Source organism: Corylus avellana, chromosome ca2 (assembly GCF_901000735.1).
Source record: "Corylus avellana chromosome ca2, CavTom2PMs-1.0".
NCBI classification, from domain to species: domain Eukaryota; kingdom Viridiplantae; phylum Streptophyta; class Magnoliopsida; order Fagales; family Betulaceae; genus Corylus; species Corylus avellana.
Window position 1 is genome coordinate 37,675,443 of NC_081542.1, and position 16,169 is coordinate 37,691,611.

Genomic DNA, 16,169 nt, shown 5'->3' on the forward strand with positions numbered 1-16,169 from the left:
CAATTTTTTTAAAACGCAATCCTAAACAATTTATTTTCTTCGATTTGGTTTAAAATTGCACTTTTTATCTATAAAATTGCAATGCCAAACACACCCTAAGTATAATGATTTGTTAGTGAGAAATATTTGTACATGCAACACCCATGCACATTGATTGTATTACAAAAGTCACAAACCAGAGATTGCGTAACTCTTGCACTATGGAGTTGAAAAGGCAGTTACAAGGCTGTGTTGAGATGCACACTTATTGCGTGAGATAGATGTACTGTTCCATATGCATGACCCCCAAGGAAATAGTTTCTTTGCCAATATGCACAACTCAACTTGTTGGAAACTCAATTGGTAGAGCTATGGGTCGATTTACATAAAAGAACTTCGGCCTAAATCCTGCAAAGACCCGTCCGTTTTGGCATAAAATGCTTTGTTTGGAAAATGTTTTTAGAAAAACTTACCATTCTTTACAGTTTGTTTGCGACATTGAAAATGATTCAGAAAACATTTTTCGGTATTTGCCTCATACGAAAAATCAACAAATATTTTCTTATATTTTTCATTCAATCATGTTAACTTATACATATCAACTTTTAATCGCAATATAAAAATATTAATATAAAACAACTAAAAAAATCATCCTAAAAATTATGTTTAATTAAAATATACACATTGACTGGTTTGGTTATGATGTATAGAATGTATTTATAGTTTATTAGCGGTTTTGGAGTACTGGGTTTTAATGTTTTTACAATTTAATAAGGTAGATATAGAATTGTTGGATGGCTATTGGTGTTTTATAGATGCTCTTGTTAATCTTTGGGGATTCTTAAGGACATGTAATTATGAAAGTCTTATTAAGAGAAATATATGCTTTATTTACACATTGTGTTAGGATCAGGACCTTACAAGCTTGGTATAAGGGAAAATGATCAATAAAAAACATCATATATGTATAAATATATTAACCATATATATTCAAGTGGGAAGAGCCATAAATAACATCAAACAATACATTCAAATTATCGACAAAAGTTCAATCATAAATATTATCATACAAATTCAAACATAAATATTACAATCAAGTTTTCACAAAAGAAATTGTTCTTTTGAGATAATTACATTATAAACTATGGAATTTGACATTAATTTTAAATTCAAACAGAAAGCATTAATGCCTAGATTACAGACTCAACAAGAAGGAATCAAGGATAGATACAACCGCAGCCATAACTGCTGCTTGAATTTTTTTCATCTACAAAAGCAACAAAGAAATGGAGCCAATCCCAAGTGAGAGAAGCAGTAAGTAATATATTTGATACCTTACAACTTGCTCACAAGGTATGAAACTCATATTTATCCTTATATGACTACTAAAAGTATGTTTAGGATTGCGCTCGAAAAATAGAGCTTTTAAGTTAAAAATTGCTTTTTGGCAAAAGGTTCATTTTTAAGCTTCTGCCAAAAATGTGTTTTGACCATTTTTAGAGTAAAAAAGTTTTTATATATACCCTTAATTTCCTTAATCTTTTTTTAATTGCTTAATTAGTCAAACTCGAAAAAGAGTGCACCTAATTAAAATTTTCAAATTCAAATGAGACTCGCAGTTAATGTGTTAAAGTATACATCATTTTTTTCTAAAGAAAAGTCATTTTATTTTAGTAATTCCTTCAATCAATTCAAAACTGCATTGGTTAATGATTCTGAATAAACGAACTAAAAAAAATAGCTCTTATTTCCTGTAGTTAAGTTATGTATGGACTGTGTCTATCTTTTATAAATCATATCAAAATAAAATACTCTTTTTGGTGTAATTATTTGTCCTTACTCTCTCCCGAGATTAAAATATTGTTAAAATATTGTATTATGTAAATTGTAATAATAATAATAATAGAAATTTTTATTTTTTGTAGCTTCATAAAATCTTACTTAAAAAAAAGAGGTAAGTATTTATTTTTCAATAGTAGCTTGGTCATCTCATTTGACCAATTCAAACTTCTTGATTTGAAATATCTTGTTTTGTTTGAAGTATTTGGAAAAAATTTATAATAATTAAGAATATAAAATTTTATTTTAGTTTTATATATCTTAATTTTTTTATTAACTGATTCCTTTCAAAAAAAAAAAAAAAAGAGCTGGTGAATCAGAAACAGTTAATTAAGAATAAAAGATTTTTATTTATTTATTTTTATGGAATATACATATCAATATTCATGGATCATACCTTTCATTCCAGTTATAATTCCTATGTTAATAGGAGTGGGACTTCTCCTTTTCCCCAAGGGAACAAAAAATCTTCGCCGCATGTGGGCTTTTCCTAGTGTTTTATTGTTAAGTATAGTTATGATTTTTTTCAGCCAATCCGCCTATTCAGCAAATAAATAACAGTTATATCTATCAATATGTATGGTCTTGGACCATCAATAATGACTTTTCTTTAGAGTTCACCTACTTGATCGATCCACTTCTATTATGTCAATCTTAATTACTACTGTTGGAATTATGGTTCTTATTTATAGTGATAATTATATGTCTCATGATCAAGGATAATTGAGATTTTTTGCTTATATGAGTTTTTTCAATACTTCAATGCTGGGATCAGTGACTAGTTCTAATTTGATATATACTAATTTGACTAGTTTTTATATATATATACTTTTGAAATTTTTTACCAAAAAGGCCAACTTTTATTTCACACAACATTTTAGATACTAAAAGTACTTTTTAAACTCTCTAACACAATCCCAAACATGCTCTAATTCTACTGGACATAAACAAATCTAATCTGACCAATTTATAAGATTGGTATCCATTTTTAAAGTTCTCATGGTTTGGTTGACCAAAAAAGTCTTATATATATATATATATATATAACAATTTCAGCATATATACTTATCAAAAAAAAAAATCTCAGCATATATAAGAGAAAGGAAAAGGATCAACAATATATTAGTAGAAGCCGGGAAAGGGCAGATTGTTGTTTGTGAAGGGAAATATCTCTCTTGTATATTTAGTGGCAAATTAAAGTTTGATGACCCTTAAGACTTATAATAGCTGGCACCTACAATAGCAAAAAAATGACTCGAGTTATTTTGACATCAAGTTAAAAGAATGTACACCATGTATGTTGGTGGCAATGTGAAGTTGCCACCATGTATCTAGATCCTGTAAATTTGGATCTCAAACCAACCAAAGCATTGGAATGAGACATGCCTGTCATGTTTTTTGGCCCTAATTGAGTCGAACTTATGAAAAGAACTACCCATACAAAGATTTGTCTTATCACAGACTCGATAAATGAAATGACTACCAGTATATTATTTACTCTTTTGCCTCCATTTGAATTTCTGCCATAAATGATATCATTTATGTTATAATTCTCAGACTATGTGTTATTGTGTTGTGTTAGGTGGGGCTTAAGACCAGACAAATAGAACCTTCTTGCAAAAAGATAAGACAAAATGGTCTCCACAAGTTCAAGGCAATAAAGATATCAAGGATTCATAGATATACACTCATTTAAGTTCTGGGAAGAGAGTATATTGGTCTAATACTTCATCTCTAAAAATGTTTACCTTTGAAAACAGATTCCTTTCCCTCTTTTTGGATTGGAGTCATTTCAGTTACTACAGAAATGTGACATTTGTTTGTAGGTTATTATCCATGTTACATACTTACAGCCACATGCAGCCTAAGCTAAGTATGCCACACCAGGAATAAAGATTGGAAACAAGGCATCCATACAGACATGTGACCATACAAACCAGTACACAGCACTCCGCTGCGCTTACACTAAATGCAGTAATGCAGTAGTATTTTCATGTACTGCTCTAGTAAACAGTTAGTGTGGAAATAAAGTATTAGGTGCAAGACTAGTTTTCTTTTAAACACTATAAAAGATGATAAATTCAATGTAATACCATAACTAAGTTCCTAAATAAATTACCTTGTATACAGCAGGATGTACAGGATCAAGTTGGAAAAATTTGGACTCTAGATCAGGAAGGTGACTTCCATGTTCATATTGAGGCAAACCTACCTAAGAAAAACATATCGTTATTATGTTCACAAGATAACTAGACACAAAGAGAGAGGTACTGATTAAAGAAAATATCATACAGACATATAGGTAACTCTACTGAAGTTCTTCACCCAAATTAAGAATTAAGATTCAAGTTCTTTCTTACCCTTGCAGCTATTGTAGCATCAAGCTCTCTTTCTTAAAGTGACTCTGTATTGCCAACAATAGCTCTAACTGTATTGAGCACCATCAATCTCTCCTTTCTCTGTCAATGACTATCTTCTATAGTGCAACATACAGGGATACATATATACACACAAAATACACACATCTCTTTCAGAGGAATTCCTATAATACATCAGCAGGGAGATTCCCCAACTAAAACCATTTTCTCTAACACTTTACATGATTCTGTTAACGATTTAGGAAATTCCATTTGTCATAACAAATACAAACCTAAAAGTATCGAGCTCCTTGCTCTTCATAGTAAACCAAAGGCAATAGTGAACTTTTGCCACGCCAGATGGTTTCTACATAAAACATAGGGCACACTTCTCCTAAAATATCAGCAACTCAAGTCTCAAGTTAATAGGTCTCAAAGTGGTGTGCTTCAATTGTACTGCATATTTCTACTCAATCCTAATCAAAACATATTAGAAAGCCAAATTAAGAACGAAAGCGAAGTGACAATTAAGCACCATAAAAGACCTAAATAACCCACCGATGCTTTATCAATAGTAGCTCAAGGGTACATAAAAGTCCAAATTTATATTAAAGCCCAACTACCTGGTTGCTAGCAAGACTTCGTTCAAACTCTCCTCACCCACAATAGCACTAAAAGCAATTTCTTCATTGAATTAACATTTACATAGCTCATCTTCAAAACACCTAAGTAGGTTCTGACTTGCCACAGGGAGGCTCTATTATTTCATGTTGTGCAGTCACTTCATAACTTGAAACCATGATTTCTTCCTCGTTGAAAACAATGCATGGGATTTTAGTCTGAACATTTGAAATCTGGGCATTGCCTCCAAATTGATCTACTAGCTTTCCCGCTCTTATCAGTAATAGCCAATGTCATGACTCAACCCACTTAAAAGTTAATCTCTTCATAGCACAAGATTTAAAAACTCCTTAATGAAGCATAAATTGACTCCCCTCCCCTCACATTCAAACACCAGGAGAAGAAGGGAAGCGATGCATGTTTCAGATGTTACACCAAAAAGTTAAGGAGAAGATAATATATCAAACCCATATACAAAGAAAGGAAGATATCTAAGATGGAAGCCAATAGTAAACCAACACGTAATGCTGAAAATTAAGATATAAAGCAATATATTTCACCCTTCTAATCAAAGAGCAAATTTCATATCATTATTGTACAGACATGAAACATCAAGTTGACTCATATCTTCAATTACAGAAACAAGTCATCTTAGCACTTTTTCGAAGAAACCAACTTCACAGAGTTTAACTCCTCACTATTTTAAGGTCATCTCGTCACAGCACAGCAACCTATAAATTCCCCAAAAAGAAAAGGCAATAAAACAATACCAAAGTGCATAGAAGACTCAAGGATATGTAGCCTACTTCAAACTTTTATCACTCTCCACATATTTATACACATGCCAAGATGTTGCTAGAGGAGCTTATTCAGCTCAGCCAATTATGCAAAAAGACCCAATCACATGCTCAATATGGTTATGATACTTTTGCAAGTGGGCAAATTCAGATGGTATGAGGCTTAATTGCGTTGAGTTATATAGAGATGCAAGCGATGGTCGAAACCCCCCAAAATACACACAACGTTTTCTTTTATATTTGGCTATTCATTCAGAACTTCAATCAGACAATGACTACCACTCCTAAACTTTGAAAATCACCAAATGCAAGATGCCCTTTACATTGAAGAGGAAATCAAAAGGAATAAAACAAAACAGAGAGAAGAGCTTACCTCCAACGTTCAGTCCAGTTACTTCCAATCTCTTTCTCTTTGGGTTTCTCAAGAAACAAACAGATTAAGAGCAACCAGAACGGAAACCCTAATCAAAGAGAACTCAAGCAATTAAAGAAACTTTTAAGAGAGGGAGAGACACAGGGGACCAACAAGAAGAAAAAACCAGAGGAAATCAAAAGGAGAAAAGGAAAAAAAGAGAGAAAAGATTACCTTTGTGGATTGATGTTTACGTTGTTCTGCAAAAGCGATGGTGGCTCTGCTGTTCTGCAAGAGCAACAGTGGCTCAGCTGTTCTGCAATGGCAAAAATGGAGAGAGGGTGGTAGTATGAAATGGAGAGAGAACGAAATTTTCAGATCTATTTTTGGAGCTTCAAAATTTCTAGAAAGGGAAGGGAAGGGAGCTGCGAAAATTTGTTTCGAGGTGTGGGGCGAGGGAGACAGCGGAAAATGGTTTATGCTCGTGAGAAGCATAAACCATTTTACACTTCTCTTCCTTGGTCAACTGAAAATGTTTTTGGTTTGACCAAGATTTTCAACTACCCCAAACACCCGAAATTGGGGAAAACATTTTCTAGAAAAGGTTTTACGCCCAAACATACGGAGCCTAAGTTTGGGCCAACCAGCTTTTGGCACTGATGCCCTCTTTTATGGATAACATAAGAGATTAAGTCTTACTTCTATACCAGATCAACATACCTCTGATTGAATTTCAGACCTTGCTTTGGGAACTGCTTCAAAAAATAATAGTAGCCATGAACTTGAATACCTCTTGAACTTCAGCCTCTGCCTTACAAACAAACCAGAACATGTATCGATTACCAGTTTAAACAGATAATGAATCTATTTCTTATTAAATACGTCAGATAGGAAATAATCAATATAGTACAATTTATACAGTGAAGAAGATCATTTAAATGTACCACCAAATTCATTACAAAAATCATCTGCCAATTGGAGATCTCCGTACTGTAACTATAGGTCCAGCATTTAAAGGAACGAGGCTCCAATAAGAACCCTGATTGTCCAGACAACAACTACGCCATTTAATTCTATAAGAGCCTACTGGAAAACCAGAAATATCAAGCAAACAACTTGCAAATCCTTGGCCTCTCTCATCTGGTTCAAAATGCGCAAATGCATAAACAACCCCGTCCTTCTTGTTATCACACCTTCTGCGCTTACTATTATTACTCCTTTTGGTACTTAAATTTGTCACATAATGCAATAGCATTTCATTGATTTCTACCATGTCATCAGTTTCCCAAGCTCGACAACCCCACTGCTTTCGCTCCTTGTCTTCCTCACTTGGTCTGGGATCCTGAAAGGAAACACTACAATAAAGGATGCAGTATAACTTTGTTAGCCGAGCTGGGAGATCTGGTGGCAAGTTAACCAGTTGAAGACAAAGGTTTAGCGATAGGTGGAAGCCTGATAATACAGATATGCCATCTGGGTTATTAGTGTCCGAGTTGCAGGCAAAGAGCTCTGATCCAATGCAACTCCTGAATTTCACGACAAATTTAAAATTAAAATGGAGTTGTATAACGAATAACAAAAGTGCACATTGACAAAAGAACTTTTAAAAAGTCTAAAGGACTTTTTCTTTGTATTTGAGAGTCCTCTTTCAGTTCACCAAAATAAAGAACAGCATTTTTTTACTGAAAAACTGCCGAACAAATTAACAGACTATTATTTAGAACAATTATACATCCTCACAGACTCACAGTAGATTGTAGAACCCAAGTGACTCAGAGCACATCATAAAGTATAAGTGGAACTCCAAATGAGGAAACAAGCCATCAGTTCCTAAAATTCGAAAGCAATCCTAAAAAGAAGAGCTGTCACCATATTGATACTCTTAAACAGTACAAGTCAACACCTTTTCTTTGTCCAGAAAAGAACAAAACAGAGCAAAGCTACAGATTAGCCATAAGAGGCATGCAGAACAATCCTAGAGCAATGAATCCATTTGCTGACCTAAACATTTTTCTTTTTACATCAATCTCTCGTTCAGATCTTAAAATATATTTGAGGTGGTTGGCATACCAGATCTACTAAGGTTGGAAAGAATCATCTATACTAAGGTTGGAAAGAGTCATCTATTAATACAATAAAGATATGAAGAAATACATTTAACTATGTTGCTTCATAACATAAGAGCTTTAACATTGGTCCTTTCACACTACAGATATGGAATAATTCACTTAAGATCTTTCTAATTACTACTATGAAATAAGAGAAATCTTTGGCCAGTATGGCGAAACTGCTCAGCATACCTTACTTTAAAGAAATATTTGGGAGTCCGAAAAGGAACGTGTATCCATTTCATTATAATGCTCAACAGAAGTTGTAAACCCCCCTTGGTAACTTGGGATAAAATCTCCTCGTTATGCTCTCTATTTGCCTCTTGCAAACGAACAGCCTCCAAAACAGCATAACTACAGACAGTAATAATATCCTTTCCTTCACATCCAACCTTCAAATTTTTATTTGTAGACTGCAAGTGAAAACAGCTCTTAACCTGTCCACTAACATCAAAAAGCTGACACAGATTTCTACTTGTCTCATGGTCTACATGGCACAAACGCCCAACTAAATCTTGTATTAACATTGCATGTAAACAGTTTTCCGAGTTTCTCAGACCACAAGTTGTAAAAGTTTCATAGGCAGGAAGATTTGGAAGAAAGAGTATGAAGCCAGTACTAAAGGCCAAAAGCGAACAACTTAGTGCAAGTGATGAAATTACTTTGGAACTTTTGCAATCCATATCTATGAAAGATGTGGCAATTAGATCAAATTCTTGTGCTAGCTTCTTAAACTGCAAAGAAATCTGGATAATTTCTGGCAAAGACTTCAGGCACTCAAATACACTCTTCTCCACCTCTCCATTGTTGCTAATGCTGTCAGGGTTGAATGGGATGATTCTGAAAATTCTGAGTATATCCAACAAAGCTCTTAAAAGTTTAGCTCTTAGATGCAGAAACCATCTCTGGAAACAAAATTCTTGACCCGATGTGACAGCAGCTTCTAATGTTTTCCCTGAAGAGCAGATATCCTCATAAGCCTCCAGAAGCTCTTCACTGTAGTTAGGCTCACTACTATTTCCAGCAGTATCCCTGCTGATTTCACCCAAAGCATGACTGGCAGGAAATTTGTTCTTTTCTAACCAATCTACTAAAGTAGACCCTTGTTTTGGTAAAAGCAATAGCTGGATTTTCCTCTCAGAACGAGCCAATTGAATTATCGATGTTAACCAGCAGTGGAAGATATCAGACTGAACCTTTGTTATTAACTGCCCAAATATGAAAGCCACTGTGAACCATGCTCCCTGACATGCTGCATATGTCCCAGCTCTGTAAGCAGGCCAGTTATACCTCTCCTTCAACATCTTATTTGCACACTCTAGGGCAAGAATTTCTTTCTCAACCAAGTAATAATTAAAAAAGTTTTTATTAAGACTGCAAGTTCCCTCACTTTCGTCCACCAAGCAATCCCAAAAGAATCGACTGTGGAACAAAAGAGAGTAGATTGTATGTGTATAGCAATCAAACAAGCTGCACTGACACACCCGTTCAACCAGGAGCTTCACTCTTTCAAATGCTATTGAAGTGAGAACACCAGCTTCATTGAGATTTTCAAGACAGGCAACCAGAAATCTGAATGCAATAAGTACAAGTTTTGACCTAACGACTGTGCTCTTCTCTTTTTTGAAGTCCATCTCAAGAACCAGTGTATCTGATTGGCTTTTAGCCAGGACATGTTCGTGCATATTTGCAACACACTCAACAAATAAACAGATCTTGTCCAGCACCAAAACACCCAGATCCGGATGCTCACCAACCAAAAGAGCAAGAAGGTGGAGCAGACTATGAACTTCTTGAAACACTCGAGAGTCAATCTGGCAAAGATCATTTATCAGCAACGTCATCTGGTCTATAATCAATGAGATCACTCTTGATGGCAGAGGAGAGGAACAAAACATACTAGATTCTATTTCCATTCTTTCCCTAAGCTTGATTGATATATCCACCAGAACACGGATGGATAAGAAGCTCTTCGACGTGATTGGAAATTGGGAGGAATTTTCAGCAATGGTTAAAAGGTTAGCAAATTCGGGCAGGTCCAGACAGGGCAAATGAGGTAGCATATATGGAAGGATCTGCACATTCCCCTATAATGGTCAAGAGTGTGTAAATTTTACAATATTACATCACAAGTTCATCTATGGGAGCTCAGAAATTACCTTATGTAGAATCTGTAGAGCTTCATATTGCATAAATGTGGGAAGTTCGGGCTCAATCATTGTGCTCAATAATGATTTGACTAGATCTGCACTCACAGGAAAATGACATAATCCTTTTATCAAAATGAAATGCAAGCATCTTAATACTGTTGCTTTCATACGCGGTGTCTTTTCTTGTTTAAGAAATGAGAAAAGCACGTCCACCTGCATCATGATGTAAAATAATAATAAAGCACAGCTACTGTAAAAAAATTGTCAAGAATAATCATGATCTCTGACCACTTAAAATTCTTTCATTTGTTATGGTAGAGAAACCTAATTTAACCCATTTTATACATACATACATATTCTGCATACAAGCATTCATGTGCATCATGCATGCATATATTGTGTGTATATATTCTCAATTATTTCTGAACAGGTATATATATATATATATATATATATATACCTGTGTGCGTGTGTGCACACATACGCACGTGCTCATGAGTACATCAAAGCTGGAAAGTTTTCAGAGTTAAGAGAAAGCAGACAAGCATATTCTGCTTACATGCAACCCTGCCTCTCCAACAACAACAACAAAGACAGAAAATCACGATAAGAGAGTGAAAAAGGTACCTGTTCAGAAATAAGAATCATTGATTTGGAAGCAATTTTTGAGAGTGATACCAGCAAAGCAACCAAAACATCCTCTTCTGAAGAGTCCAACATTAACTTTAGACCTGTCTGAAGCACATAAATCGTCAGTATCATTCTAACTCTATAAATAGAAGATATATTGGACCCAAAAATGATTCACTTTAATAAGTAAAAATTTTCCACCAATCATGAGCTTTGTGTATGAATAGTAACAAGGTAAGTTATTTACTTATGAATGTCTGTTGTACTATTCTGCTAGCTAGGATAAAGCTTAAGTGAGCATTGCTTCTACTACTTTTGATCATTTTGCCTTACAGCTTCACCTACAAGATCCATATACTCTAAACCACACTCCTATACATAAAAACTCATTTGTATGTGTTGCTCTCAAAATCACTGAACAGCTAATTTGGAGCTCAGATAAGAAAGAGAAATCAAACTGCTTACGGTTAGTAAGCCCAAATCTTTGCTTAACAAAATAACTTGTTCTACAAGAAAAGTTTCCAATGCTAGCAGTCAAGCTTTTATGGACATCACATAATATAATTACTTTTGGTTGATAATCAAAATAATTTAGAAAGATGTTTAGATTTTCACACAAATATCTATCATGTACATACGTACATACATACATAACATAAAAGATACAATAGCGCGCCCATATGTGTGTGTGTGTGTGTGTGTGTGTGTACACACACACATACATGTGTATACACGTATATTCACATGTATGTGTATGTCATGTGGTTAATAAATTCTTGAAATTGATGTTGAACCACAATAACATGTACAAAATTGTCAAAATCCAATGGTGTGCCCTCCATTGCATGTAATATGACTATATCATGTTACTTTCATTAATCCTCGCAGTGTTCCTTTATCATGCCCAGGTTTTCTCATTAAAGCAAGAGAGAGAGAGAGGGAGAGCAATAGCATTCCACAACAAAACTAAATGTATAGCCTCTATGCAGATTTCCATGTGTATCTAGAACTGAAACAAAATCAGAGGAGGCCAAGAACCTTGTAAGCTCTATTTGCAACTGAATATGAGCACCCAATTTTTGCAAAAACTCGTGCTGCAGCTAACTTTACAGCAGACAGTGTTTCAGATGAAGTCACCATATTAACCAGCATCTCTAATAAAATAGACGCAAAATCATCTGATAACTCGGAAAAGCATCCGGCTGCAAATAATGACGCTTTCAGCTGTAGAAACCAAATCAAATGTTTCAGACCACTTCCAGGCAGCTTTGTATAGAAAATCAGTTAAGATAAAGAACCAAGTACTTTGTAGAAAGAGTGGTCAAAGAAGAAGGGGGCAGGGGGCAGGTGAACAATGTGCCCATGACATCAGTGTCAATCTTCACAGCCTTCATATATGAGTCAAAACATAGATTACAATTTGTTTCCTAACATTCCATGCAAAAGTCCTCTAATGAAGTTGTCCATATCAATTTCCATAAAACTTCTTATTGCTTCAGAGTTTATACATGTGTGGCAATCTGATTTGAGAAAGGAATAAGTCAATTTTGGCCTTTGGGAGCATTAGAATATAGAATGAAGGTGCATAAACTCTCATATAAATAAACTTAAATGTTATAAGTTGCTCAACCTGTAAAGTTGTTATTGTTACACCAAAAAAAATGAATATATAGGACCATAAAGATGACGATGAGAAAACAAAATTGGGCTGCAGAAACAACAATTTGTAACAGGAGAAAGATACTTATCTCACCTCCAAAACATGAGAAGAAACTAGACTAGAAAGTATCAAGTATCGTATCTGAGCACTGTCTTTTGCAAAATCAGCCCAACAACCAAAGAGAGCTAAAGCCAATGCTCTTGACTCAACATCACCGGAGTCAAAAACAACCTTTATTCTTGTCAATAATTCTAAGTGATTTAGCACCATGACCTTTGACAAAATCCCTTTGTGTCCTTTACTTTTCTTCTTCTTGTCACGATGCCTGCACTCAGATAGGAAAATCCTAACAACAGCAAATTTGGTGTGTTTATCACCCAACCTAAAAGCATCAGCAAGCCGTAACAGAATGGTGTTCGCAAAAAGCATATCCTCCCCTGGAACTAAGCCAAACATGTTATACACTGCCATAGTAGGTTCAGGTTCTCTACTCCAACGCTCTAGCCTTGGCCCCGTTTGTAATATAGTTTCAATGGATAGACCTGAGTAGTGCCAAACTCCCATTACTTACAAGCAAACTTAAAATTGCATCAAATTAAAGCAGTTTGAGTTCTCCTTCTCTCAATTGGACATAATTAATCAAACCAATAGATTTGCACCAGTTTGAAGAGTCCAAATCACATACGAAAAACATGAGATCCGAGAACTCATTGTAAAAAAGATAAAATAAAATAGGATGTGCTCTAACCAGGTTTTTTGGAACGGAGGGCCTTCTCAAGCTCATTACTCCATTCCATGGCACAAGCAGCAGAATTTCTCTCCATTACCGCTTCTTCCCAAGCCCCTTTCGCCACCTGAATTAAGAATCTTACCTATCTTAATTGACACAAAAGATAAATAAAATAAAAACTGTTCCAACGAACCAAAATACAAGAGCACCACAATATCATATCTGAATCACTCAAAAACTTTCTTGTTGAGTTTTTCTTATTAAACAAAAGCTTGAGTTTATAAGGTATTTTCAAACTATAACACCCAGATGCTAATCATCAATTTTCCACGCTATTTATATAGTCAGTTCTGCCTGTTAAATTAATATCTTTAGTTCATCAGGTAAGTTCTTTCAAAATTTAACAGTTAAAACTGAGTGCTTAATTTTCGATTTCCCTTAGGAATGAATTATCATCAAATAAAATCAACTGAAGGCACAGCTCTTTGACTTGTAGCTGTGATTTTTCTTTTTTAAATATAATACTGCAGAATAAACAATTTGCTACGTTGCTTTACAGCCATAATAATATTAACAAAAAAGTTTATGAAAGAAAAAAATTTCAATCAACTGCATGGTCTTGCTACTTAAATTATGACTATTAGTTGGATTAAGGATTACAAACAAAAGCTATGCCAAGCTAGGACTTGCAAACGTTGGTGGGTCGCATATGGGTTCGGCAATGCAAGATTAGCATTAAAACAATAACCAACCAAAGAAAGCATTCATCACATATGGTCCAGACTACAAACATTCCAACACAAAACCTAACATTAAGAAAATATAATTGTGACAATATGACCATGTTCTCAAGCAAGATAACATACAGTTCAATTGTGTTTCCTTCTCCATCATTTACAAAGGCAACGCACTCATTTCTAGGACTTGGTGGGATTGAAATGTTATTTTGTAGTGGATTCAGGTTCTTGAATCCCTTGGAAAATGAAAAGAACGCCTCTGGAAAAAACATAATAACCTATCACTACCTTCCATTTCTTTGAGAAATTTCATCAAACACTTGGTGCCATCAGCAAAACAAGACACGGTCTAAGCTATTTTAAGTGAAGAATATATAACCCAGCAAGAACCCAGCCACATGGTATTGATCACACAAAAAAGATGATAAAAAGAACATCAAAACTTTGATGACAATACTCGGGAGTAGGGGAAGGTATCGGTTCAGAAAAGTCATTCTCGGTCAGTTAACCGAAATTGTCGGTTAAATCGGTTAATTCACCGATTGCATTTCGATAACAAAGTATTTCGAAATTTTCGGTTAATTTCGGTAGTCGGTTAATCGGTTAACCATAGGCCTTTTTAATTGGGCCAATGCTATTTTTAAATGGGCAAAAAATTGGTTGTTTTGAGAGCCCAAAATATTTTTTGGGGGGCTAAAAAGACAAAAAAGAACTTATTGAACATGTTTTTTTGGGACAAAATCAATCTTGAGGGCCCAAATTTGTTTTTTGGGCTTAAATAACAAATTTACTGTACAGGCCTAGAGCTTTAACAAATGTTTTAAATTGGTTTTTTCTGTTCAGTCCTGGAGTGTAAAGTTCTTTCTGTTCACATGGTTTTAAATTGGTATGCAGTTCACAAATTGGTTACAAAAATGGGAGATTCAGACAATCCCAAACCTTGGCAATTTTAGAATCCATCAAAGAATAATAAATAAAGTCTCAACTAAGCCACCTCCAACATGGATTACCTTCAATTCCCTAAATTTTCTTCCTTCAATAATCAAACAAATCAAAACATAAACATAATGATCAATATAAAAGAGTAAAATACCACAAATAAGTAGTATCAAGTAAGAAGGCAATAAGAATATAAGATGCAAAAAACTTAATCAAACAACAATCAATCTTCTGTAAAAAAAAAAACCAATGAATGCACCCCATGCACCCAGCCTATACATCATACCTAAAGGTCCTAAACAACCAAAACCTGACACAAACAGAGAAGAAAAACAAGGGCCCAACAGCAATACAAATTTCACGAATAATTACAGCAATTAGCAAATGCTTATCCAAAAGAAGAAAATTTATTTGCAGGAAAAATCAAGGTAGCGTAGAAAACTAAAAATCTATCATTTTCATTCCTAAGTATTCCTAAATCCTAATAATATAAACAAACTCGAAAATAAATGCAAAATCAAAGAATCAAGTGTTCAAAATCAAAGAATCAAAATCTAAACCCTCAATTAGTTCAAAAAATAAAAATCAAAGAAAATGAAGTAACTCGAAAAATCTATACCTGAAAAGACGGGAGACGACGGGAGACGAGAGAGAGATACGACCGCTTGCCGCTTGCAACGAGAAAGTGAGGGAGACGACGGTGAAGTTAAACCACCGGACACGACGGGAGACGAGAGAGAGACACAACGGCTTGCCGCTTGCAACGAGAGAGCGAGAGAGAGAGTCCACAGACGGCCGCGGAAGGCGAGAGAGAGAGAGAGAGAGGCAGCCGGAGAGAGACGGCTGCGCGGCGTGAGAGAGAGAGAGAGGCAGGAGGCAGGGTCGCAGGAGACTGGAGTGTGGAGTGGGCAGCTTGCAGGCGGGAGGATTTAGACAAGCTTCCCTCTCATTTTACCTAAATTTTGGTTGAACGAAAATATTTTTGTCAAATACACGCTAAATAGCTTCCCCTTATATTTCCTAATAATAAAATATTATTCTTTTTACTTCGGGAGGTAGTAATCTTACAAATAAATTTTACAGAAAAAATTTTACAAACTGATATGGCACAACATGATTAAGTTTTTTAAAATTTGAACTTATCTTATATCCAATCATGTTGTGCCACATCAGTTTGTAAAAATTTTTATGAAAAATTTGTTTGTAAGTCTAATATTCTTACCATAGTGAATGGTTACAGTTGATCTTTGGGTTTAACTGTAACAATTCT

At 34.8% G+C, this 16,169-nt stretch overlaps 1 protein-coding gene across 8 annotated transcripts; it reads right to left on the reverse strand.

Moving 5' to 3' along the window:
* Positions 1–990: 990 nt before the first annotated feature.
* Positions 991–15,844, reverse strand: LOC132170487 (uncharacterized). 8 transcript variants are annotated; one of them, XR_009438966.1, is made up of 12 exons: positions 15,519–15,844; positions 13,242–13,347; positions 12,587–13,035; positions 11,872–12,057; positions 10,831–10,938; positions 10,213–10,416; positions 8,246–10,140; positions 6,890–7,471; positions 6,666–6,752; positions 6,180–6,261; positions 5,967–6,054; positions 991–4,030 (listed from the first exon to the last, which is right to left on the reverse strand). XR_009438966.1 is itself a non-coding variant. In XM_059581482.1 (8 exons), the coding sequence occupies exons 2-8, from the start codon at positions 13,315–13,317 to the stop codon at positions 6,910–6,912; spliced, it is 3,480 nt and encodes a 1,159-aa protein (XP_059437465.1). In that variant the 5' UTR covers positions 13,318–13,347; positions 15,519–15,844; the 3' UTR covers positions 6,792–6,909. The 8 variants fall into 8 exon arrangements, 2 of the variants coding, with proteins under 2 accessions (XP_059437465.1, XP_059437466.1); XR_009438968.1 differs by having other exon boundaries at positions 991–1,246; positions 3,938–6,054; XR_009438967.1 differs by having other exon boundaries at positions 991–3,052; positions 3,938–6,054.
* Positions 15,845–16,169: the final 325 nt, after the last annotated feature.

Bases quoted from the DNA above. Each gene is read 5' to 3' on its own strand.
- LOC132170487 (XM_059581482.1), bottom strand. From the start codon at position 13,317: ATGGAGAGAAATTCTGCTGCTTGTGCCATGGAATGGAGTAATGAGCTT. The intron at 10,939-11,871 runs GTTCTTGGCCTC...TATGTGCTTCAG, and splicing joins TTGCAAATAGAGCTTACAAG to ACAGGTCTAAAGTTAATGTT. The intron at 10,141-10,212 runs GTAATTTCTGAG...TGACCATTATAG, and splicing joins CTCTACAGATTCTACATAAG to GGGAATGTGCAGATCCTTCC.